Genomic DNA, 26,091 nt, shown 5'->3' with positions numbered 1-26,091 from the left:
CTACAAATGGGATAGGATACAGAGGGACCGAGACAAATTAGAGGATTGGGCCAAAAGAAATCTGATGAGGTTCAACAAGGAGACGTGCAGATTCCTGCACCTGGGAAGGAAGAATCCCATGCACCACTACAGACTAGGGACCAAGTGGCTAGGCAGCAGTTCTGTAGAAAAGGACCTGGGGGTTACAGTGGACGAGAAGCTGGATATGAGTTAACAGTGTGCCCCTGTTGCCAAGAAGGCTAACAACATTTTGGGCGGTATAAGTAGGAGCATTGCCAGCAGATTAAGGGATGTTATCATTCTCCTCTATTCAGCATTGGTGAGGCCTCATCTGGGGTACGGTGTCCAGTTTTGGGCCCCACACTACAAGAAGGATGTGGAAAAACTTGAAAGAGTCCAGCGGAGGGCAACAAAAATGATTAGGGGGTTGGGGCACATGACTTATGAGGAGAGGGTGAGTGAACTGGGATTGTTTACTCTGCAGAAGAGAAGAATGAGGGGGGATTTGATAGCTGCTGTCAACTACCTGAAAGGGGGTTCCAAAGAGGATGGATCTAGACTGTTCTCAGTGGTACCAGATGACAGGACAAGGAGTAATGGTCTCAAGTTGCAGTGGGGGAGGTTTAGGTTGGATACTGGGAAAAACTGTTTCACTAGGAGGGTGGTGAAGCACTGGAATGCATTATCTAGGGAGGTGGTGGACTCTCCTTCCTTAGAGGTTTTTAAAGCCTGGCTTGACAAAGCCCTGGTTGGGACGATTTAGTTGGGGATTAGGTCCTGCTTTGAGCAGGGGATTGGACTAGATGACCTCCTGAGGTCCCCTCCAACCCTGATATTCTATGTATTACTGAAACATGTTGTGAGGTTGAAAGCACCCACAAGCAGCCTTTCAGGTACAAGAGTAAAAAGGCCAAACAATGTCAATGGCTTATTGAGGAAATGCACACAAGCACAAAGATTACCCCAGGAACTGTGTACAATAGAAACCTATCAGAGATAGCACCATACAATGGGAAATGTTTGATCCAGGTCACAACAAAAGAGCTTTCCAGCAAGTGGGAAGAAGATAAAAGGGGGACAATGACATCAGAGGGACCTCACTCTCTCTGCAACAACGCATGTGGAAACACCTGAGGGGAAAGGACTGAACTGTGGGAAGTGATGGCCCCAGGCTAAAAGGATCTTTAGCCTGTATATGAAAACCTGGAAAAGCCAAGACACCTTGTGCCTTAAGTGTCTGCCAGCCAGTTTATCACTCAGGGTGAGAATTTGCTAATTTATATCCTACCTATCTAGTGTGTTAAGCTCAGTTTGCATTTTTTGTTTATTTACTAAGGTAATCTGTTTTGATATGTTGGCTATCCCTTATAATCACTTAAAATCTACCTCTTGTACTTAATAAATTGTTTTTGTTTTTAACTTAGTTTGTGTAATTCATAACTGTGGGGTGGGGGAGCAGAAAGCTGTGCGTATCTCTCTCCACAGTGAGGGATAGGGCGAATTTCAAGTAGCTTACGTTGTACAGTTCTGGGTGCAGCACAAGACAATACAATTTGGGATTTACTCTCCAGAGGGAGAGTGCACTTGAGTGCTGGGCAATTCCTTAGCTAAAAGCCTTCCCATGCAGTACTGATTTCAGTGTCCTTGTCTTTCTGCAGCTGGGTGTGTCGCTATCTGTGTGTGTGCTAGAGGAGGCTCAGTAGTACTCCGTCACAGTCCACAAGTCTGGCTGGATATCCAGTGCTTTCTCTGGATGGATATCCAGAGTTGCGTCCATCCTCCTTAGTAAGTGTTGATGGGCTTTGTAATCATCAGGTGGGGGAGAAGTGGTCTCCAATACAACTGTCTCATCTGGTGATGAGAAAGAGGAATCCAAAGTGTGCTGAGGTAGAGCTTCCTCTAATTCCTTGACGGGCAGATCTGCTGAGGGGACTTCCTTTTGTTTGATACCAGACCCAGTACTAGGAGAGGACACTTGCTATTTCTAATGTGGTTGCTCCTGATGCCTGTCCAAAGCAGTAGAATGAGGGGAATGGGGAGACCTAAAGGCCAGCTGGAAACCCCAAAGGTTCCAGAATGGCCATGGATATGGGCCTGGGACCCAATTATGTCTGGACCATTAGTCTTTGTGAGGTTCCAGTGGGTACCAGGTTTGACAGGTACCCAAAGATGCATGCTGTATGCAACTAGGTAGTCACAAAAACCAACCTCAGAATCTGATGACGAATCTGCTTCCTCTGACAAAGGGGGGGGGGTGTCAAATCTGTTGGTACTGGGGAGAGATGGTCAGACCATGGAGAAGGTGGTCCAGCAAAATCATGCCTCTAGTCTGTAGTATCTTCAGAGACACTTTGGTTGGAGGTAGCTTTGGTACTGTATATTGTTCTGGTGCTAGAAGAGGAACATTAGATGCTGGTATATTAGATACTGGTACCATAAGACATGGATCAACAGGGAAACTGGTATCAAGAGGCTAAGCAGCTTCCAAGCCACTGCATAATCCTCCAGAATAGATGGTAGCAAGATTGACTCCTGGCTTTGACGTACTGTGAGTGATGAAGCAGAAGCAGTCACTTCAGGGGTCAGTCTTGATGGGCCTGGCCTAGGCTCTGGAGTTGATGAACCCTCTTGATCAGAGGACTGTCTTAGGAAGAGCCTCTTCTTCAAGTGCACTCCACTGCCTTTGTCTCCACTGGACTTCAGTGCCAACGTTCTTGAACTCTCAGGTACCGAATCCCTGGCTGACTTGCGGTGTCTCTTTGTAGGTACTGGAGACAGAGATAGGTCTCTTGGCTCAGTCAATGGAGGGGGAGAGCTCCCAACAGATGTGGAAGTGGTTGGTCCCCACTCTGAACGGGCAGGCTCTGAGGGCAGATGTAGCACTGCTTCCATTAGTAGAAACTTGAGCTGGGCCACTCTGTCTTTTTTGGACAGAAGCTTAAAAACCCTACAAAAACAGAGCACTAATGTGTGATTCTCCAAGGCACTTCAGACAATTAGGGTGTGTGTCATCGACTTATTATAGAGGTGACAGGGCTTGAACACGCATGTTCCATCAACCATTATGAGTGGTAAGAAGTTAACTGAGGGGGCACTTTATAACACTGTGCAGCAGTGTGAGGTAGTAGAAGGTGCATATGCCAACCTGACAGGTATCGCTGAGGGGAAAATTTCCAAGTGTGCATTGATGTGCACACACCTACAGTGGAATGGACATGTGCCAACTCTTGAAGAATTTCTACAAGAACAGAGACAAAATATACACTTTTGTGGTTTTAGAGAGCCAATTAAGCAGACCCCAGACCCCAATATTGTTTTGGTAGGTATTTAGAGTTATTTGAGGTGTGTGTGGGGGGGTTATATTAACAACAAGAAAAGATTGCTGGAGATAGAGAAAAGAATCACGGGCAACACTCCTAGAATTCAGAGTAACAGTCGTGTTAGTCTGTATTCGTAAAAAGAAAAGGAGCACTTGTGGCACCTTAGAGACTAACCAATTTATTTGAGCATGAGCTTTCGTGAGCTACAGCTCACTTCATCGGATGCAACTCCTAGAATTGGCTTTAAAACTGATTCTATGTCCAGTTCCATTTTATGCTGAAGTACATACTTTACTAGTAGATGTGGAACAGAGGTCTTGGACTTTGCATATCTTACATGCCTCAGACTATTTCTGCATTATCTTCATTCAGCTGTGAAATGAACCTTGGCACATTTCAAAGATGAAATTACCAGTCCAGACAAAATATTATTTTTGTTGGTTATGTGCTGACAGTGCAATTTGCCTGGATAAGGCACAGATAATCCCTGCCCCAAAGCAGTTTACAAACCAAAAGACAGGAAGATAAAAACAGGCTGGGATGGCAATAGTGTGATGCTGATACGGATTAGCCTTTGTGGGCATCACAGAAGCAGCTTTTCAGGAGGGAGCTGAACGATAAGGGGGAGGGAACCTCACACACTGGAAGAGGGACCTCAATCCAGGCACATGGGATGGTGTGAAAGAAGGTCTAAACTAAGGCATGAGAAGAGGGAAAAAAGGGATGGGGGGAGACTGGCATAACTGAGTAAAGGGGAGAGGTGGTTTGAATAGAGAGGATATGCAGTTGTTGGGGGTAGATCTTTGAAAGCAAGGACAGGAATCAAACTTGATTTAGTGGGTGATGGGGAGGGAACTGGAGCATTCAAAAACAGAGAATTATGTGGTCTAAGGCAGTGGTTCTCAACCGGGGGGGCCACGGGCAGCTTTCACGGGGTTGGCCAAGCATGGTTGGCATTAGACTCATTAGGGCCCTGGGCAGAAAGCCAAAGTCCTGCCACACAGAACTGCAAGGAATATTGCAGGGCCCCGAGCCCTACCACCCAGGGCTGAAGTTAGCTTTGTGGGGTCCCGGGCAATTGCCCTGCTTCTACCTCTTAACACCAGCCCTGGCTTTACATGCACAACAACAGTTGTGGTGGCACAGGTGGGCTGTGTAGTTTTTTTATAGCACGCTGTGGGTGGTCTTCAGAAAGAAAAAGGTTGAGAACCTCCGGTCTAAGGGATGGGGCAGGAAGATGAGGTTAGCTGCTGCATTCTGGATGGACTGAAGGGGTAGGGGGATGGGAATTGGGAAGGCCAGAGAGGAGGTGGTTTCAATACTGTAACAAAATAGTTTATTATTAATCAAACATTCCTCATTCCATATTTTTAAAAAAATGAGTGTTCCAAAATGCCATGTGCATTTTAAATTCTAGTAAGTGGGATACTAATAGTATTTCAGTCTTACTAAATTTTGTTTTAAAGCCATGAGGAAGATGAACAAATACGATGTGGGAGTTCCCAGAATCCTCCTTTTTTCACACTGAGATTTTTTTCATTTGTTTTGGATGAGAAATAAAAATGTTACTGGCTTCAAATGTATTCCTATTCACTGCGCAACAGTTACACAAACCAACATCATTTAAATGTATTGATCTCATCGTGCTTCTGCACTGCATGTATTTTCAGTCACAGGGAAAAAGGTTGCTGTTCTGAGCAAACATAACTCTATTTCACGTTACAGAGGAAGGTGCCATTATTTTGTCTGTGGGCAGACTACTGTTTTTTTATGTGCACAGAGGGAAAGATGATTTTTAATAGCAATACAATGTTGCCACCCACACTGTTTTGGGGATTTAAGAGACAGCAGTGATAAGAAACATAATACAGTTGCAAATCTGAAGAAATGTTGAAGAATGACACATATATAATAATATATAATTGTCTTATCAGGTATTTAGCAGTCATGTGGGAGTTAAAGACCTGAGGCACAGCTAAACATATTTAATGTTGTGACCAGTTTATTAACCTAATAGTAATGCATGGCATGAAATGATTTCCATAGCAACTGCTATAGTATATGGTTGTCTGTTTTACACATGAGGGTCATTCAAATTAGATGAATATCTCCAAAGTTCTGAAAAATAAAAAAACAGATCTCTCAGGCAATGAATACAGAAAGCAATGCAGATGTTCAGCTAAGGAGAATGAAAAGAATATGTAGAATGTTATACTGAATAGCCAAATCCCCAGCTGGTGTAAATCAGCACATCTCCATTAAAATCAATGGAATTATGCATATTTACAGCATCAGAAGATCTGGCCCTATGTGTAAAGGCGGGGAAGCCTCCAGTGCCTGTGAGGTACAAGACTATTTGGTTAAAAAGCCTGGCAAATTCTACTTGATCCTTTTCCTGAGATGAGTTATTTTCTGACTAATAAAGTATCATTAATTTATCATCATCATCATCATCAAATCACCACAGTAAAGGAGACGTGAGTTAATTTTATGCTCAAACTCATAAATTTTCATGACAGTTTTTCAGGACTGGGTTAATGGCGTATTGGCTTATTAAACCATATAACATCCACAAAGCTACCAAAAACAAAAGGGATGGACAGGGAAGGGACTCGGGGAAATCTGATACATGTGTGAAATGCCCCATTTTTATATATCGTTCTCAATTGCGTAGTTTATTAGCTGATGAGGTGTAAGGTGAATAGGTGAGTAGACACCTCACCCCTAATTCTGGAGGAGGAATACGTTAATGTTTAGGAAGTTAAGTAATAAGATTTTTTTATTTAAAGACTGCTGTTCACCAATTTCCCTTACAGCATAGGACTTGTCCATACTTAGTGCACCGCTGTAGTACTTAGTGAAGACACTACCTACACCGATGGAAGAGATTATCCTGTCAGCATAGGTATTCCACCTCCCCGAGGGGCGGTAGCTATATCAACAGGAGAAACTCTCCCACTGACGCAGAACTGTCTACACAGGGGGTATGTTGGTATAACTACGTCAGTCAGGGGTGTGGAAAAGCCACGCCCCTGAGCGACGCAGTTATACAGACATAAGTTGGTAATGTAGACCAAGCCATAGTGCTCATAGAATTTACTAGAGAACAATAACATTCTGAAACTTAAAGCAGTCCTATAGCTCAGAATTTGGAAGGGGTAAAGATGGCTTAAAACCAACCCTGTCACCTATTCTTTCCTGCACGTGAGGTCTGATCCTGCTCCATTATAGTCAACTGGAGTTTTCTCATTAACTTAAATGAGAGCAGGAGCAGGTCTCTAGTGAATCTCACCCTAAAACTTATATTAAGAATTTTAAGACATAGCTTCCTATTAAATTCTCTCGGGTCTGCAGAATAATATGTATAGACTTATATTTAATTTCTACAGAATCCCATTGATTTCACCCTTATTAAATACCACAGAAATTTTACATAAGAGTTTAAGAAGGCCAGGATGTCCATCAAGGCAACATCCACCCTCCTTGAATATGCTCCTTTTTCATATTAGTCTGGTAGTAGCAATACCAGGGAGGTGTGAACACGTGGTGAACAAACCTGTGTAAAATTTGGTAACATTGTTCACTGAGTATATAAGGAAGCTTTATCATCTGGTGAAGGTTGTCAGGGTTGTTGACCAGGATGGTTCAGAAGGTTTTCTTCAGTTTGTGACACTATTGTTACTTACTATGTTAAGCATGCACAGGGACATGGTACATTTCTGCTATTTGTAGAGTTTCATAGATTCATAGATTTTAAGGCCAGAAGGGATCACTGGGATCATCTAAGCTGACCTCCTGCATAACACATAGAAATTTCCTGAATTAATTTCTGTTTGAACTAGAGAAGCAATTTTAGAAAAACATCCAATCTTGATTTTAAAATTCCCATCAAATGGAGAATCCATCACAGCCCACAGTAAATTGTTCTAATGGATAATTACCTTCCCTGTTAAAAAATTACTTCCTGTCTGAATTTATCTGGTTTCAATTTCCAGCTGTTGGAACTTGTCATAACTTTTTCTGCTAGACTGAAAAGCTATGATTTTTTTTGTTCCACTTGCAGGTATGTATAGATTGGATCAAGTCACCCTTATCTTCTCCTTGTTAAGCTATACACACAGAGCTCTTTGAGGCATATTTTCCTATCTTTAATCATTCTTGTGGTTATTCTCCGAACCCTCTCCAGTTCATCAACAATCTTCTTGAATTGTGGACACCAGAACTGGACACGGTATTCCAGCAGTGGTTTGCACCCATGCCAAATACAGGGGTAATATAACCTTCCTACTCCTACCTGAGATTCCCCTGTTTAGGCATTTTATGGCCACAACGTCGCATTGGGAGCTCATGTTCAGCTAATTATTCACTACAACCCCCAAATCTTTTTCAGAGTCACTGCTTCCCAGGATAGTATCCCAAATCTTATATAAATGACCTATTTTCTTTGTTCCTACATGTATAATTTTACATTTGCCTATTTTACCAAGCAATCCAGATCACTTTGTATCAGTGACCTATCCTCTTCATTATTTACCTTTCCCTTAATCTTTTTGTCATCTGCAAACTTTATCAGTGATGATTTTATGTTTTCTTCCAGATCACCTGATAAATTTAATTTATGCAATATTAATTTTGGATTGTTCTAGTTTTTTAATCAAACGATGCAGTACTAAGTCAAATATCATACAGAAGTCTAAGTATATTACATCAACACTATTACCTTTTGTCATAAATATAAAGGGAAGGGTAAACACCTTTAAAATCCCTCCTGGCCAGAGAAAAAACCCTTTCACCTGTAAAGCATTAAGAAGCTAGAATAACCTCGCTGGCACCTGACCAAAATGACCAATGAGGAGACAAGATACTTTCAAAAGCTGGGGGGAGGGAGAAGCAAAGCCTCTCTCTCTCTGTCTGTGTGATGCTTTTGCCAGGGACAGAACAGGAATGGAGTCTTAGAATTTAGTAAGTAATCTAGCTAGAGATGCGTTAGATTCTGATTTCTTTAAATGGCTGAGAAAATAAGCTGTGCTGAATGGAATGCAGATTCCTGTTTTTGTGTCTTTTTGTGACTTAAGGTTTTGCCTAGAGGGATTCTCTATGTTTTGAATCTAATTACCCTGTAAGGTATTTACCATCCTGATTTTACAGGGGTGATTCTTTTTACTTTTTCTTCTATTAAAATTCTTCTTTTAAGAATCTGATTGCTTTTTCATTGTTCTTAAGATCCAAGGGTTTGGGTCTGTGTTCACCTATGCAAGTTGGTGAGGATTTTTATCAAGCCTTCCCCAGGAAAGGGGGTGTAAGCGTTGGGAGGATTTTGGGGGGGAAAGACGTTTCCAAACATGCTCTTTCCCAGTTATATACCTGTTGGACGTTTGGTGGTGGCAGCGATAAAGTCCAAGGGCAAAAGGTAAAATAGTTTGTACCTTGGGGAAGTTTTAACCTAAGCTGGTAAAAGTAAGCTTAGGAGGTTTTCATGCAGGTCCCCACATCTGTATGCTAGAGTTCAGAGTGGTGAAGGAATCTTGACACCTTTATTAACCAAATTTGTAATTTCATTAAAAATATCAATTAAGTTTGACAGGATCTATTTTCCATAAACCCATGTTGTTTGGCATTAATTATATTACTCTCCTTTAATTCTTGATCATCAAGTTCTGTATCAACTGCTCCATTATCTTGTCTGGGATTGATGTGAGGCTGATAGCCCTATAATTTGGTCCATCACAATCCATCTTTCAAGTTAGAAGGTGCCAGGCGTGCATTCTGGGAAACAATTTCCAAAAAAGCGGGCAGCATAAAAGCAAGAGGCTTTGTCTGGTGGGACACTTTGCATATGCCTGGGGCTGGCCATGCCTATTGTGCTCCAAGAACAGCAGTATTCTTGTAAAATCTGAAACCACTTTGAAAGGGACATGATCAGGTCAGTAACACATGAATGGGGACACAGTATAGTGAAGTTTACTGAAATGAGTTTGGGACAGCTACATTACTCTCAAATATAGTAAAGAAGTGGTGGAATGAGAAGCATCCTGCACAGCTGTCTTTTGCATCTGGACAGCTCCTCCAAGGCAGTTTCCATAGCTTCTGTGATTTGGCTCCCTTCTGCACTGTGCAGCAGAGTTGTTGTGAGTGATTTCACTTATTCTTTAAAAGTAAATGATCTTACCTGGTATGAAGTTAGAATCGAAAATACAAGCTTGACTCTCAGTGGTGTTCCCAGAACACTGGTTGCCCACCGGAAATAAAATGATACACTGACGAACACGGAACTGGACTCCAGATGAATCACAATCAGACCACTCAGACCAGTCGGACCAGTTGTCTGCATTAGTTATAGGGAGAGGGAAATATTGGAAATCAGTTGTGCAAATGAACCACATCACAGTGAAAAATTAAATGTCTTGCTATAAATAAGGACAGGATACATGCCAGATCTTCAGCTCGTGTAAACTGACATAGTTCCATTGACTTCAATGAAGCTATGTCAATTCACATCAGCTGATCATTTGTCCCATATATGGCGAAGACCACAAAAAATGCAACCTTCCCTCTGAAATTGACAGTTCAGTATTGTAAATGTTCTACAGGATGTTGCGTTCATCACAGCAATATTACATTTCCCCCCACTGTACTTGTGTGCATGAGTGTGCAATAAAAAGTCTAACTATGTTGCCATAAGTTTATCACAGGCCTTCAAGGCAGACAATGCCAGTTTGTTAATTTAGGTAACTGACCAGTAACAACGTAGACCTATAGAAATGTGTTCCAGGCAGGGCCGTCCCTAGACATTGTGGTGCCCTATGCAGCCCCCCGAGAGGGGGGAGGGGCTGACCCCAGGCCTCCGCCGGGGACTGCGCCCAAGATCTGTGGGGGGGAAGGAGCAGGCTTGGCGGGCAGGAGGGAAACCATTCCACAGCATGAGCCAGTGGAGTGGAGCGGGTTGGGGATGGGTTGTTCCACTTCCTAGCGCCCGGTGATTGCAGGGCATGCCCGACCCTGCACTCACAGTGCGGTGGGAAGTGGAGTGACATGACCCCAACCCGCTCCACTCTGCTCTCCTGGCGCCCAGCCTTGGGGGTAGGGGGAACCGCCTCCCAGAACCCACTGGTGACGCAGCTGGAAGCTGGCAGAGCAGAGCAGGCTGGGGCCGGGTTGCTCCACTTCCCGCCGCCTGGTGAGTGCAGCGTGCGCCCGACCCCTGCTGCAGCCCCCAGGACATAGCTTAGGGGAAGGGGCGGAGCAGGGGTGGGAAGAGTTGGGGCGGAGGCTTTGGGGAAGAGGCGGGGCGGAGCAGGGGCAGCTTTCCTGGCCAGCTCAGCCGGACGGGGGATTGGGCTGGCCATTGGAGCAGCACGCAAATTTCCTGGTGCCCTATGCAGCTGCGTAGTTTGCATATGGATAAGGACGGCCCTGGTTCCAGGTTTGATGCAAGATGTTGGTTTAAATTAAAAAAAACCCAGCCACCTTCTTGTTACTCTGGCCTTGTTCTTCACTTCTGAAATCGTAAGGCACTCTTCTATATCTCAGATCAGATCTCCAGGTTCCTTCTCTGTATCAGGTTTGGATCATTGTCAGCCTCTGTTTCTTCTTTAGCTTTGTTCTTCTGTCTATCTAATTTTATTTAATGGATTTTTATTTTCACACCATGCTATCTCTGTGTGATCTCAGGATATTGCTCTTAAATGAAGTGAATTTATCTGATCCATATTAGATACTGTGTGTTTACTCGTCTAACATCTTTCTTACAGTACATGAGTAAGTCCTGTCTTCAAGGCACTTTTCTAGGGTTGGTGTACAGTAGTAGATAGAGGGCTGTAAAAATCATTTGTTTCACTTTCCAGGAGTTAGTGGAAACAGAGATAATCTTATTCAACAACTAAGTTATGCTTGTGTTTCTGGTTTGAGTTAAATCAATCCAATAGCCCAAAGCAAAACTTAGATCTCACTATCAAATTTCACCTAGTTTTGTGTCAAAACCGGGCAGATTAAAAAATGTCACATGATTTCAAATGCAAAACTATAACGCAGCCTCATTCTACTGCAAAGTGGACCCAAGTTCATTCAAAATAAATTTAGGATAATTTGAAAGGGTTGTGAATCTTTTGGAGTAAGCAGTCTGATTTTTAAATGAAAAACCTGAAACCAGAAGAGTCTCACATGGCTTCAACTTTTACTGTGAATATTCTGCATAACTCTAGCATATAGTACTCATATTTACAAATTACCATTCTACTATCTCAAACAATAAAATAAAGTCCTAAATCACTTTTAAAAAGTATGCTATAATATCTAATAGTGAATGTTTTCAGACTGAATTTTTGTAAAGCTTAGTTCAGGGTGCTGTGTATAACATAGCATTGTTGCTTATCTGCTCCCTAATTAAAAATTATGTTTTAAATAAATGGGGTGGGGGAGATTGAAATAATTTTAGGGTATTAAGTAAAATTCAAAAGAAATGTAAGGCTGTGCTCACACTGCTGCAAGTTTAAAGTCATTCTGTATGGTTAAAAATTTTAGCCCAGATCCTTGACCCTAGCTGAGAAGCATACAGATCTCTTAAACAGAAGCCTATGCACATCCCCAATCCTGAGCTGGCTATGTTATATCAAAAAATATGGGTAAATCTGGTGGAAGCAATACTAATTTTGATTACACCCTCTAGAATAAAACCCACCAAATTCCCTTGGTCATATATGGCTAAAAGCTCTATATTGGAGGCTAGGCCAATGATCAACAAAATGTATTCACCTTGGTTATCTGAATGTGAAATTATTCATGTATATTCAGGTATGTGTATATGGATGAGGACACTCTCACCTGTGCTGAATGACAGCTCTTTCAGCTACAGGCACATACAGTTATTTGGCATAAATGCTTGGAAAGAAGCACCAGTGCAAATAATACATGTGTATTACTTTGAGCATACAGCATCAAACTTTGACTTTTACTTCCTGTTTTGAAAGTAGGCACTATACATGGAGTTACCTCACTGCTGTACATCGCAAGTAAATTTAAAACCTGGCCATCTGGGGTTGCTTTGAGTCCAGACCTGCCTATACTGGGCCATTGAAACGGGTAAGAAACAGGTCTTATGGCCAAATAATCAAGATATTTTTTATCCTTATTGTATGGAGTGGCTTTAGTATGGTGTTTCTTGTCACATTCATTCACTGCCTCCACAATCAGGGAGTTGGATGCAGGATGGGTGGGAAAAAAATTCAGAGTCCTTAGCTGGGACATATTTTTATTGGTTCTTTTATATGTTGGTGGTATCATTGCTGGGCTCTGCCATATGGTCTTGTCAGGATCCAGTAGTGCCTCATTGATGGGCAGGGCAACATAGGCAGAGGGAGTCCATTGAAGGATAGCCAGGAGTTTATGCAGCAATTCTTTGACTTCCTTCAAGGGGATCTGTAAAGAGTCTACGTAATGTTTAATTAACCCCTGGAAATCTCATAAATCATCAGCTATAGAAGGTGGGGGAGGCATAACCATCTCATCTGGGGAAGAAAAAGAAATATTTGTCTGTGAGGTAGCCTCCTTATCCGCTCTGGCCTCCTGCTCCTCAAAGGATACTTGAACCTGAGGAAGGTGAGGAGGGATAGACAGGGTAGAAGAATTTCTTTTTCTGTAGCTCTCCACAAGACATTAGAGGTGCCCCCCAAAACTGTTGGCGATATGGCCACTGAAGGGGTCCATAGGACATGAGGTGTGGCATCACTGTGCTTGAACCAGATTGTGGGGGCATGTGCTTGTCTTTGATGTAACTCTTCTTTTTCCTCAAAGGTAGGAGAAAGGAACTCAGCCAAGAGTACATCTTTATCAAGCGGGGGAGCTCCACCACTCTCCAAAGATGTCAGAGAGTCAAACGGTACTGGGGAAAGGTCCAATCTTGATGAGCATGCTTGTGTTAGTACAGATAATCTTTCGGTACCCACTAGCAGGGGATACTCCGGTTTAGCTGAAAAAATTACATCTCTGGAATATCTGAATTCCTGTAGTACTGGGTAAGTTTGAAGTATGGGGCTATGTTCCACTGTCAGTACCAAGGACATAAGCTGCTCCATCTGCACTCTTTTGGTAGATATAGTTGGTATCAAGGTGGATGTCTTAGGAAATGTCAAGATCATAGGAGAGGCGTGGCTACTGGTACTAAGGATGTCTTGGAAGTCAATGTAGGTACAGATAGTACCAAGGGCATTGTAGGCACTACCTTCTTAGAAGAGGAGTGCTTAGATTCCTGTGCTGCTAAGTTCTGCTTCTGCAGCACAGATGGTCTCGGTACTCAAGCATGTTTGGTGCCCTGTTCTTAGAAGAGCCTGGAGCCCTGGGCATGAGGTTGGTACTGACAGTGCCTGAAGCCTCAGTAGTATCCAGAGTGGGTCTCCAAAACGGACTGACTTGGAGGACGCTGAGACTTTTTTGAAGTAGACCCCTTCTGAGGAGAATGAGCTATTTTTTCATGGGACTTCTCCAAGGCTTTACCTTGGGCAGATTCAGGTGAATGTGCTGAAATTGAAGAGACACTGTACTCACTCCGATGCTAATGTCCAGGGGGGATCCTGGCTTGGATCTGAGGCTGGACGGAGAGAGACTTCCATCATCAAGACAATGAGTCTTATCTCTCAATTCTTCCTAGCCCTGCCTTTAAAAGCTGAGCAAATGGAGCACTTTGGGGGAACAATGAAACTCCCTCAGGCAGCAGATACAAGGGGAGTGCTTGTCAGTAACTGGGATAGCTTCTTGGAAAGAGAGGCACCATTTGAAGCCCAGTGAGCCACGGAATACCCCAGCACAATGGTGATCTGAGGAGAAAGTTCCCAGTCCCCAGTGGGGAAGGAATTTAGACTGACCCCTCTAAAACAAACACAAAAAGAAAGAAAGAAAGATTAATTAGAGTCGTTCATGGTTCTGAGTAGAAAGGCACACTAATGCTCCATCTCAGGTGAAGGTGATTGAGAAGGAACTTAGGGCAGTTCAATCTCATAGCCCTATATAGCCTCAGTGCAGGGCATGAGGACATGTAGGGCACATGCGCAGGTCCAACAGGCACTACTACCAAAAATCTGTGATCAAAAAATTGTAGTGTAAGTGGACCTGAAGTTGAGCACCTATCTGTACACTAAGTGAAGAAGAATCAATGTTTATCCACATTCTTCTCCAACAGAACTGTGCATTTCTTTCTAAAAATTCAATTTTTCTTTTCCATTATTTTTGTGTGTGAGTGACTGGTCCAAGGACAGCATGTCATTTCTCTCTTGATGCTGCCACAAATACATTATTCTAAGTACCCAATATTATTGTATGCAATACTACATATTATAGACACCATTGCTACAGATAACATTCAGTGATATGCCGTACATAAAGAATTACTGATCAATGGTATAGACATTCCATTCATTGAAGTAAGATTTTGTTTAGTTAAAATTAAAAGATAGGAATATAAAGTTGAAAAGACAGTTTGAGAAACAGTTATTGTGCATAAACCATTCTGTAACTGTTTTTCAAGTGTAAATATCTTGGTCACTTCCAGTTTAACTGACATTTAAAAAACAAAACAAAACCTCAACACCTCCTGAGAATCAGCAGCATGTAAAATTTAATTTTCTGTTAAATTTTGGCAAAATAAAACTGTTTGAAATTGCAAGAGCCCTTTTTTTTCTTGTTCATCACTTGTACAATTATCATCATTATTCTCTTGTATTAAAAATTCCACCTGAGTTTGTAATTTCCAGATGCCAAGTTTCAACCAAATATCTGTTTGAAATGACTATATTCCTTTCCCTCTTAAATCTGAGATTTGTACACTTGTTTTAAAAATACAGGCTCTCTGTCCTGCAAACTGATTAGTATAGGTATACCCCTGTGCCTGTGGACGGTCCCCTCAAGGTCAATATGGCCCTGCACGCATGCAGCGGTCTGTGCACATGGAGCAGTTTACAGCACCCAGGTCACAGTTTTGGCCCATAATATGTAATAAGAACAGTAAAAGAGAGCTCTGAAAAGGCAGCTACTGCATATGGCAATGGCTACTTTTCAAACTAAATCACAGCTAGTTAGAAGACGTATTTGTTTGTGAGGGGGAGACAGAAGAAAACAAACTGCAAATTTTCATCTAAAATAAGGTTGGTTTTTAGTTAGATTTGAATATTAGACAAAGCAAGAGGTATGTGAGACGTGTGTCACTCTGATGATTAAAAAGGCTTTAATGTAGATGATAAATGATTTTTGTCGGAAAAAATAGATTAACAATCAAGTCATAATAAGCTAAAGAGCACAAGTTATAATTGCCTGAAAACCAGGGTTGCTAATGGAAATGCTAACAGACCATTAACAATAGCTGCACTGTAAGAGAAACCACTATAATAATACTGGAAACAGCACAAGAAACATGACAGTTCTGACCTTTTAAAAATGCCTTAAGGATCTGAGGCTGCTGTGATAATTTTAAGTACATATATAAGCCATCCCTCTTGAGGAATCCAATCAATTACAGAGTTCTATTTTCACTTTTTAAAACCCAAGGTGGAGAGTAAAGTTTGCTGTAATTTTGACAGAGTAGGTGCTATTTTATTCCACTGCAAGTCATGAAGTACTTAGAAAGGGAAATTACTTGTAATTGTAGTTTGGGTAATAGCATCTATAAATTCACACTCTTGGGTCTTGCATGCTCATGTGCATGACCTCATCACATGAAAAATAAGTTTATGCCATAAAGTTTATAAACCCCTCAATCAAGCAGGTAATGCAACAGAACATTATTGCTGCTAGCAGACATTACTTTTTTCCAATGATCAAGAACAGAAGGTGTTAACAATAACCTATAAACAGCAAGACATAAAAGCTTTCCCAGTGGTTCCTGTGCCTTGACTTATCTTTTTTATGTTACTTTTTACTTTCTACTTCTGATTCTTTTATTAGTCCTTTTATTTTCCTTGTTTTGCAAAGATTTAATATTTCACAAGACCACTTGGCAAGGGTCAAAAGAGACAATCAAAATGACAGAAAATATCATGGTCCACTTCCATGATGATTACATATAGATATTACAGTAGTGCCCAGAGGCCCCAAAGTGATGTACAAGTATGTACAAAGATTCAGTTCCTGCCCCAAAGGTCTTACAATCTAGGAAAGCATTTTAAAGGGTGAACATTTTTTTAAATGTGAAAATAGATTGCACTAAACTTTGTTCCCATTTCTTACTTTAGAAGAGCTCAGATATAATTTTTAAATCAAAACGTCTTTTTTTCAGATCAGGAGCTAGGTAGGTCCTCAGGTGGTGAGAACTGATACAACTCCACTGAAGTCTTCAGCATTACATTGAGTTACATCAGCTGAGGATCTAGAGCCTCCAAACTTCTGCTTGCCCTACAACACCCAGTACTACAACTGAAGTGTTTGTTGTGCTGTTATAGCTAAAAATCTCTCAAGGCATCAATCGTTTGTGTACAGAACTACACCATTTTAAATTGCATTGACCTGAAACCTGCAAACTAAACTGATAGCCTCTTAAAAATTCATTTAACTTGACATTAGGGCTATCTCCTATGGGCCAAATTCTGCCCTTAGATGTATAATCACAGCAAATTCATTGTAAGCTGATGTGCATGTATCAGAGGACAGAAAGAATTTGTTCCTAGATGTTTAATAGGTTGATAAAAGCAAAATGTACTTTACTGAACAGGTTGAGCGATAGCAGCCCTATTTTATGGTATATTCAAAGCAAAGCAGTACTGTATGGATTTGCTGTACCTGGACAGGGTTGTGTGTTGCAAAGTGCCTCTTCAGTGTGAAGTCCAAGGCAGATGTCCCCTCCATAGGCTGGGGCTGGGTTTGTGCATGAGCGGGTCCTCATGTAATGTCCACCTCCACAAGTTGCTGAGCACTTTGACCATGATGACCAACAAGACCAACCTCCATCAACTGGAAAGAAATAACAACTCATTGTTCTAAGGGTATGTCTACACTATCCGCCGGATCAGCGGGTAGTGATTGATCTATCGGGGATCGATTTATCGCGTCTAGTGTAGACACGATAAATCGATCCCCGATTGCTCTGCCGTCGATTCCTGTACTCCACTGCGGCGAGAGGCGGAAGCGGAGTCGCTATTCTCATAGCTGAAGTTGCGTATCTTAGGTCAATCCCCCAGTGCAGACCAGGCCTAAGTCTCTGCATGGCTGAACCACTTAAATCAATCTATCCTATTTGTGTTCCACGGGCATGAGTCAAAGTCTACTACAGTCAATGGAAGATTTTTAGGCCCCACCTGGCAAATGGGATCAGGCTACGAAGCTTACTTTGCATTCTGAGATTTACAGAAGTATTGTCCAATGGAAGGAAGAGAAAGGAACTAGAGACCTGTGTGGATACAAAATTTATGTTCGCGGATGCAGATATCCGTGGATAAAAATAGGTATCTGCGAAGCTGCAGCGCTCTACCGGCGAAAGCAGCATGGCGGGCCTCTACTCCCAGGAGCCAGTGCCCTGCACTGGTAGCTCCACCGGCATGCCCGTTCCACTCACAGCCCCACCCCTAGCCCTGCCCATTGGGGCGGGCACCCACTCACCGGCAGCTGTCCCTAGTCGCGCTCATGTGTGCAAGCGGTTAGCTCAGCACCCAGGAGCCAGAGTTTGAGTGTGGAATGTGATGAGTTCTGTGCTGCTAACAGCTTCTGCCCTTGGGGCAGGGAGTTTGTTTATAAACAGAGGCAGGGTGATTACGATAACAAAAGGCTTGTCATTAAATTAAATGGAGGATCATTCGATGATCCTGAAAGCATTGCCAGGCACTCCAGTTAAAAGATAGAAAACAAAGGGTAGGTTGCACCATTTCAAAAAAGACACTAAAATGGTGGGGGGGGGAAGGCGGGAGAGAGAGAGACAGAGTACAGAGAATGGCAATAAAAATGATTGGGGGTATGAAACAGCTTCGTATGAGGAGAGATTAAAAGGACTGGGACTGTTCAGCTTGGAAAAGAGACAACTAAGGGGGGATATGATAGAGGTCTATAAAATTATGAATGATGTGGAGAAAGTGAATAAGGACACAGCTTGGCTGCCGTGGGTGCTAAGCACCTGCTAATTTTTCCCCGTGGGTCCGCCAGCCTTGGAGCACCCACAGAGTCAGCACCTGAACTCTGAACAAGGAAGTGTTATTTACCCGTTCACATAACACAGGAACCAGCAGTCACTCAAGGCTATTAATAGGTAGCAGCTTTAATACAAATACAAGGAAGTACTTCACACAACGCACAGTCAACTGGTGGAACTTGGGCTTTAAAAAAGAACTGGATAAGTTCATGGACGATAGGTCCATCAATGACTATTAGCCAAGATGGTCAGGGATGCAACCCAGTGCTCTGTGTGTCCCTTAATGTCTGACTGCCAGAAGCTGGGACTGGATCACAAGGGATGGATCACTCAATAAATTGCCCTGTTCTGTTCATTCCCTCTGAAACAACCAGCTCCAGCCACTGTTGGAAGACAGGATACTTAGTTAGATGGACCACTGGTCTGACCCAGTATGGCCTTTATGTTCTTTATAGCACAACTGCAAAAGAATGACTGAAGTTGAGGTTTCATAGAGATGGGCTGAGAGTGTGGGTTTTCGGTTTCAAAAACCAAAGCAGGTTTGGTTTGGATCTGGATTCCATTATATCCAAACCACGGAAATTGGAGGTGGCGTGGATATTTAGCCCATCTCTGTTTTAAGCAGAAATATGCATATAGATACATTTAGGTTTCTGGTTTTAAGTTTAAAATGATATCACCCTCTCTTTTAATATTTACCTAAGAAAATAATTTGTATTGCCAACACGTCTGCTTATCTTTATAAAAATGCATAATAAAATACACACCGCTAATAGGTTAAGCCTATAATAAACAAAGCAGATTTGCCAGTTAATGATTTTACTGGGGTATTCCCTTTCTGACTCTGAAAATTGTTTACACAGTTTTAGTTTTCCCTGCCTACCAGTCTCATGCAGTCCCCAGACAGCTTTACAGCAGGGATTCTCGTTGGGCTGACAGATTGTACATGCATAACAAGAGCATGGTTCAAAAGATGCATAAAAGAGATTTACAAATACTTCTTGAAATATGTCCCCATTTTTCTGAAAAACAAATGTTACATAGCTGTAGCTTTAAATACATTTTTGGAACATAAGAACTGCTACATCGAAATACACTAATGATACATACCTAGTAAATACATATTGAATGTATATGTGCACATCAGGTATTTATGCCTGCACATAACTTTGTGTAAATACATGACTTATGTCCATAAACTAGGCACATACAAATCTATGTGTATGTAACCCACACACCTTCCGGGTGTGGTACTCTGTCCCATCTAGTGGCACCAAGACTGCTTAGAGAGAGATTAATGAATCTGCTCTACAGCCTTAGCTAACAACCATGTGGCTTTTAGCTCATGCAGTAGAGGCTCATGCATTTAGCTCCAGAGGTTCCCAGGTTCGATCCCACCTGCCGAGGACCAGGGTTTATTGGCGTTACGTGTACAACTGCACACACCTAACTTTGAAAATCAGGCACCAACTGAATTTCCTTTTATAGGTACCCTTAAAAAGTGGATGTTTACCATCCACAGTAGTTAAATTTACCATAGCATTTGCAATATTTCCCACTCTAAGCATAGGGAATATCACACTTTATTAGAGGTAAATACTCCCATTGCCTTACACAATTTATTTTAATGGTTCATTCATTTTAATGCACTCTTTGGCAAACCTTAATTTATGGTTCATTGACATCACTGAATATAAAAATCTATGTACCTCTCAAACAATACTCCTTAATGAGTCCTTTTGAACCTTTCTGTTCTAAGAAGTCAAAGAGTATTTAAAGGTGTAAAATCCTTTTCTTCAGTTTATTGATATGGCTCCACATTAAAAAAAATTACATATGTACTGTAATGCACTTATCAAAGAAAATTCATATTTAAATCTTCCAGGTAGTGACATTGAAGAATACCTTAAATATATTGAGGACAGGTCATTTTGCTTGGAAAGCAAGTTACAGCACATACATATTTGCCAAGTCAAACAGAACTCATTGATATGGAAAAACTGTAATGGCAGGAAAATGAGTTTAGAGGATCTTTTTTATTTGGGTATCAATATCTGCCTGTGCAGCTACGCAGACAATCTTACATATAATGAATATTCAGCATCTCATGCTATTGAAGCAGGCAGTTTAGTAGTTTATACCTGCAGCTACTAGTCAAATGGGCCTTTAATAGAAGTAATTAGCATATGTAAAATTTCCTTTCTATAACGTTTTACAATGTGCACTTATTATACTGAGTTACCTTGAAAAGCAACAAACCATACAGCCAACAAAGCACTATATAAAAACAGTAATTGAGATATTTACGGTACTATGTAAGCCATTTCTGCAAAACATTACTAGCTTGCCTGTTTTCCAATAGCTCCTCAAAAAGAGACTATTCTGACTGATTGATCAGTCATCATTACTTCACCCACCTTGTCTCTCTAATATCCTGGGACCAACATGGCTACAACAACACTGCATACAGATTTCTGTTTTGTAACTAGAATTATTATAGCTATGTTATAAGCCTAGGAGAGGAGGCGGGAGATTGGACACAATATAACAGAATATGTGACAGAGGCTTAATTGTAGTTGTGCTAAAGGGCACCATTATAATATGTGCTGTCTTTTTTACCTATTTAGTCTGCCATCATAAATCTCTAGTCCCCAAAATAGCTGACGAGTCCCCTTTTCATTTGTCTGGCTAAACTTTTTCTTCTTAACAATAGGGAATGATAAAGGAATCATCCTGGTTAAATAAGATCAAAGGAGTGGGTGTTTACTGTATGAGGTTTTACAGGACCTAAATAGAAATCTGTGGTTGCTTTCATCTTTCTATAATGTTGCTTAGCAACCTAGGACCATCTGTTTTCTCTTCCTTTGTTGTCCATGACGTAGAGTCCTTAATGCTGATTCAGCCTTATTGACAAAAAATAAAGAATTATGAAGAAAGCTCCACACATTACATAATTTCTTTACATAACAGTACAGCAGAGCTATTGGATAAAAAAGGTAGTTAAAGTAATTAATTACCTAATAATGGAAAATTGCTTTAAAATACTTCACAAGTATTCAGGTTGGTATGTTGTGTAACAAGGCCTTTTCAGCAAGCCAGGGTCCTCTCAAAACAATGTTTTCTTTTATAGGGGTTGTTTTTAGTTTTCCTGAGCAATCAGGCAACTCTCTGCTTAATAGTTGTTGTCTTGGTTAATAAATATTGCTCCACAAAGACGAGAAAAAAAAATCCTGGGGAAGAGGATGTTCCAGGGAAAAATAGTCTATAGAAATAGGACCTCCTGCGGCTCCAATAAAACATCCACACCACTTGCAATTTCCAAAAGACTATTAAGTAAATTGGCCATCCTTCCATGCACTTTGGGTTTTACAAAAGAGAGGAAGGAACGATGAGTAGAGAGGGTGATCCTCTTCATTCACAAAAATGTAGATGAAATTGTGAAAGTCGGGGTTTTGCACAGATTGGGCAGTATCCTTCAGAACTGAAGCTTTCATATAAGTTATTTCTAGCCCTTCTGGGTATGAAGATAAATAAAAAGTTACTCATCTAAAGGTTATCTTGTTGAGCACATAGCAAAAGAGAATGAATAACAGCAAGAAAGATTGGAGTCTTGTCTGTTCCTGTGAAAGAGAGTGAACTGATAGAGATTCACAGAAATGTAAATGGCATCACATGGCTAAGTGGAATTAGAATTTCGCACTAGCACAAATGTGGGATTTTGGGGTGTCTGGGAAAGTGGTGGATTGGAGACCTGACTTTCTGCTGTGCCCTTCTGGACTCCCAGACACAACCTGATTCCCAGTCCCTTCTTTCTAAGTCCCAATGGAGATCACTGCATTTCCCCTGACCTGGGGAAAGAGCAAAAACAAAAAAAAGTTTTTCACTCCCAGTTCACTGCTGCGTCAGTCAACATTCATAAAGGAAGTGCTGCATGTAGCAGACAGCTGACTCAGAGCAATGCAGCAGCAAGAAAGGCAAACTAATGCCTGTAAGGGCAGTACAACAATAAGAACTAAGGCCAAAGCCTTTAGGAAGGACTCTGATTGACTTAATGGCCTTTGGATCAGGTAAGAATAGCACAAAGCCCATTTTTTTCCTGGTGTATGAAGTTTCCCCAAGGATGAATTTGGTCCATTACTTTTAAATATCCTCCCTTTTCTACAGGCCACAGTATGTCTGCAGAGAAAAAGGTGGCAGAAGTGAAAAAAGCAACAGGAGATTAACAGGTTTTTCAAAGTTGCATACACTCTCCATAATGTCCTTACAGGAATTTTTGTAGTATCTGAACTTCTCTGTATTTTTATCTTCGTGTTTATTGGTATATGACCATTTGTCCTGAATATATTAGATTTTTCACAGTTTAAAAAAAAAGTGGTAATAAAAATAGTGTGACACAATCCCAAATATAGAAATAAGGTAACAAAATTTCAAATATTGAAAACAGAATTAATCCATTTCTTTCCATACACATTAGTATAACTATGTATTTCCTATATTTCAATATTCCATATTTCAACCACAGGTTAATATCTTAAACAAAAAATGAATGGGGATGGATGGACGGAGATGGATGTCAACATACATTTACAAATATTTTTCTTCATACTCAGGATGTTTAGTACTTTTAAATCCAGCATGATTCAGTATATCTCTGTACCAACAGAAAAAGCACATTCTTCAGAGTTCCAACATGTTATTTTCCATGTTGTTGGACAATAATCTGAGTGCAATTAACTCATTTTAACATGAATTATTTCAGATGACCATTCTTTCCAATGAAAACAGTGATTATATCCCATTAATGTGAACTGGAGTGTCACATGATATGCACAATTCTAAGCCACATTGGACCAGCAGAGGAAATAAAGTATGCTATTCCAATAAAGGCTAGAATATAAACACATCAGAGAGAAGACTCACCAAAGATTCCCTATTTGAAGATTTCTTACCCATATTTTAGAGGTCTGGGAAATCATGTGAAAGGCATTTCATTGCTTTCCTTCTGCATGTCTAGATTGTCTAGTTATGATTATCAAAGCTTCCAAACAAAACAGGCATGCAAATATTATATATATTAATATGTTAACCCTTAATGTTAAGGGCAGCTGTGGTTTGAATTGAGCATGGAGCATGGAGCATGGAGAATCAGGAAATCAGGGTTTTATTTTCAACTCTGCCACTGATTCTGCATGACCTTAGCATATCAGTTAACTTCACTGTGCCTCAATTTTTCCACCAGTAAAAAGGGGGATAATAGTATGTACTGAACTTTGTAGAGATCTTTGAGTTCTGTGGATAAAAAACACTACACAGCAGACCCTCACTAATCCACACTTGGCTTAGCCACACACTTCATCTTAATCTTCAAAAAGAATTATCTCTCCATCTCACAACAAAGACTTAATAGCAGATGTTAAAGTCCGGTCTCAGATGTTTTCATTATTTGTAAACGATACACAACACATTTACTACTACACTATAGAGTATTAATATGAATAATTAAAACTGAACTAGGATTGACCAAACAAATGAACCAAGTACACATTGTGATTTGTTATCCTTGCTTTTTCATTGTGTTTGTTCATTTGGGCCTCAAACCTGCAAAGCACTCAGCAGCTCCTGAGATGTCAGTGCACAATTTTTTCAAAAGTGATTTAGGACCCTATGTGCCATTGCCTTTCTGTGGGACTTTGGCACTTTTGAAAAATTTACCCACTCTCACTAATTCCCAAATATCAGTAATTCACAATGGGTGTTCCAATTAGTGAGAATCTAGTGTTAGTGCCGATTCTTTTTATTAAACTTTCAGATTATTTTCATATGGTTAAGTAAAATATTTTTAAGCATGAAAGGCAGATGGTCAAAAGAATATTAATTTATGCAGAAGTCCCTGTGAGGGTGGGGACAGAAGAATAAGAAGGGAAGTGAGGGTAGCCCAATCCTGGGCCCTGCAGTGGACACTTCAGTACCTCTGGGTCCTGCTCTCGCTCCCTCCACCCCAGGTGTGCATGACTTTGTATGGGGGTGGAGCCACCACAATATTTCCTGGTGAGAGAACTAGGCCTCACTGCCTACCCCCCTCCGTTCCACCACCCCATTGCACAGCAGAAGCATGCAGTATTGCATATATAAATACAAATTAAATAGTGATAAGCAGGACAGGGAGCAGAGTAGAACCTGATCCTGCATTAAAGAGAACACTGTTGCCTAGCTGCCAATTTATGCCTGTTTACTAGCCGCAGAAAGGACTAAGAGCTAGATTATACTCTAATGATGAGCTCTGTGTAAGGGCTAGTATGAAAGAGCCCAGGGAAGGGGTTTTGCCTCAGAGAGGATCAATTCCTTCTTTGCTCTTCCTTTCTTCCCAGACATTTATAATCTGCTACTGACCCTGACCAGTAGAAGATTATTTCCTCCTACACAATGGCTCAGCGGCAGTGGCCAGTACTTTGGGGGACTAGGGCAGAACCAAAACATCATCCATTCCTTGCCCTTCTCAGTTCACTCCCTGCCCACTTGTGTGAGGGGATAGTGCCCATCGCTCTGTCCCTGATTTCCCCTCCATACCTGAAGTGGAGATGAAGGGAAGTGTGCATATGAGGGTGTAGCATGTTATATTCTGCTTAGTGCACATAGCGCTATGTGGACACCAATGGGTATGCCTACACAATGTTTGGGTGACAGACTCAGGCTAGTGAGACTCACACTATCACTCTAAAAATATCTGTATAGACAGCACATTGAAGTTGCAGCTCTGGCTGGAGTTGAGGCTCTGAAGCCCACCATCCTCCCTAGACACTTGATCCCCGATGTCCCTGCTATACATCGCCTCTGCTTCCAGCCCTAAGTGAGGAAGGTGCACCTAAGCATCCTATTAGCATGATGAAAATTGCACTTAGACCGACTTCTCCTCATGAATGATTATTTTTCACCCAGACCCTGTCCCCTTAGAAGGAAAGACGTGAGAGTGCAGGCAGCTTGAAATTTAAAATGGAACTCAAAACATAAAATTAAAAAGGTAGTAGAGCAGTTTTTAAACTACGGGCTGGGGGAAAACCAACAGGTGCGGAGGAGCATGTGGTTCGGACAGGGACATTCCTTAGGGGAGGATCTACTAATCAAGATTCCCTATGTCCTAGTAAGGAGGAGAGGATGGAAGATGATAAAATACGGATAGGATCTGATGAGAAACAGTCAAATGAAAAAAAGTCTCATTCAATTACATCATGTAATGGGACACAGCTAAAAAGTGCCAAGTTCTTAAAGTGCTTATATACCAGTCCTAGAAGTCTAAATAAGAAAATGGGTGAACCAGAGTCCTTCGTATTAAATGAGGATATTGATATAACAGGCATCACAGAAACTTGGGTGGAATGAGGATAATCAATGGGACACAGTAATACCAGGGTACAAAATATATAGGAAGGACAGAACAAGCTGTGCTGGTGGGGAAGTGGAACTATATGTGAAAGAAAGCATAGAATCAAATGAAGTAAAAATCTTAAATGAACCAAACTGTACCTCAGAATCTCTATGGATAGTAATTTCATGCTCGAATAATAAGAATATAGCAGTAGGGATATTCTACTGACCACCTGACCAGGATGGGAAGAATTAGTAGGGGAAACAAAAGTGGATGGGAACCTGGGAGGCAGTGACCATGAGATGGTCGA

The 26,091-nt window shown here is 41.3% G+C and overlaps 1 protein-coding gene across 2 annotated transcripts in view; it reads right to left on the bottom strand.

Annotated features, from left to right (window-relative positions):
• SEMA5A (semaphorin 5A) overlaps positions 1 to 26,091 on the bottom strand; it is a 606,804-nt gene that overhangs the window by 23,344 nt on the left and 557,369 nt on the right. For both annotated transcript variants that reach the window (XM_074945055.1, XM_074945056.1), the window contains exons 18-19: positions 17,079 to 17,249; positions 9,490 to 9,645 (exon numbers count right to left, since the gene is read on the bottom strand). In XM_074945055.1, coding sequence (XP_074801156.1) covers positions 9,490 to 9,645; positions 17,079 to 17,249 — 327 coding nt within the window. The remainder of the gene's footprint in view (positions 1 to 9,489; positions 9,646 to 17,078; positions 17,250 to 26,091) is intronic.

This window comes from Natator depressus, chromosome 2 (assembly GCF_965152275.1).
Source record: "Natator depressus isolate rNatDep1 chromosome 2, rNatDep2.hap1, whole genome shotgun sequence".
Lineage (NCBI taxonomy): Eukaryota > Metazoa > Chordata > Testudines > Cheloniidae > Natator > Natator depressus.
The sequence above is the reverse complement of the archived record's forward strand: the minus strand, read 5'-3'. Positions and strand labels throughout refer to the sequence as shown.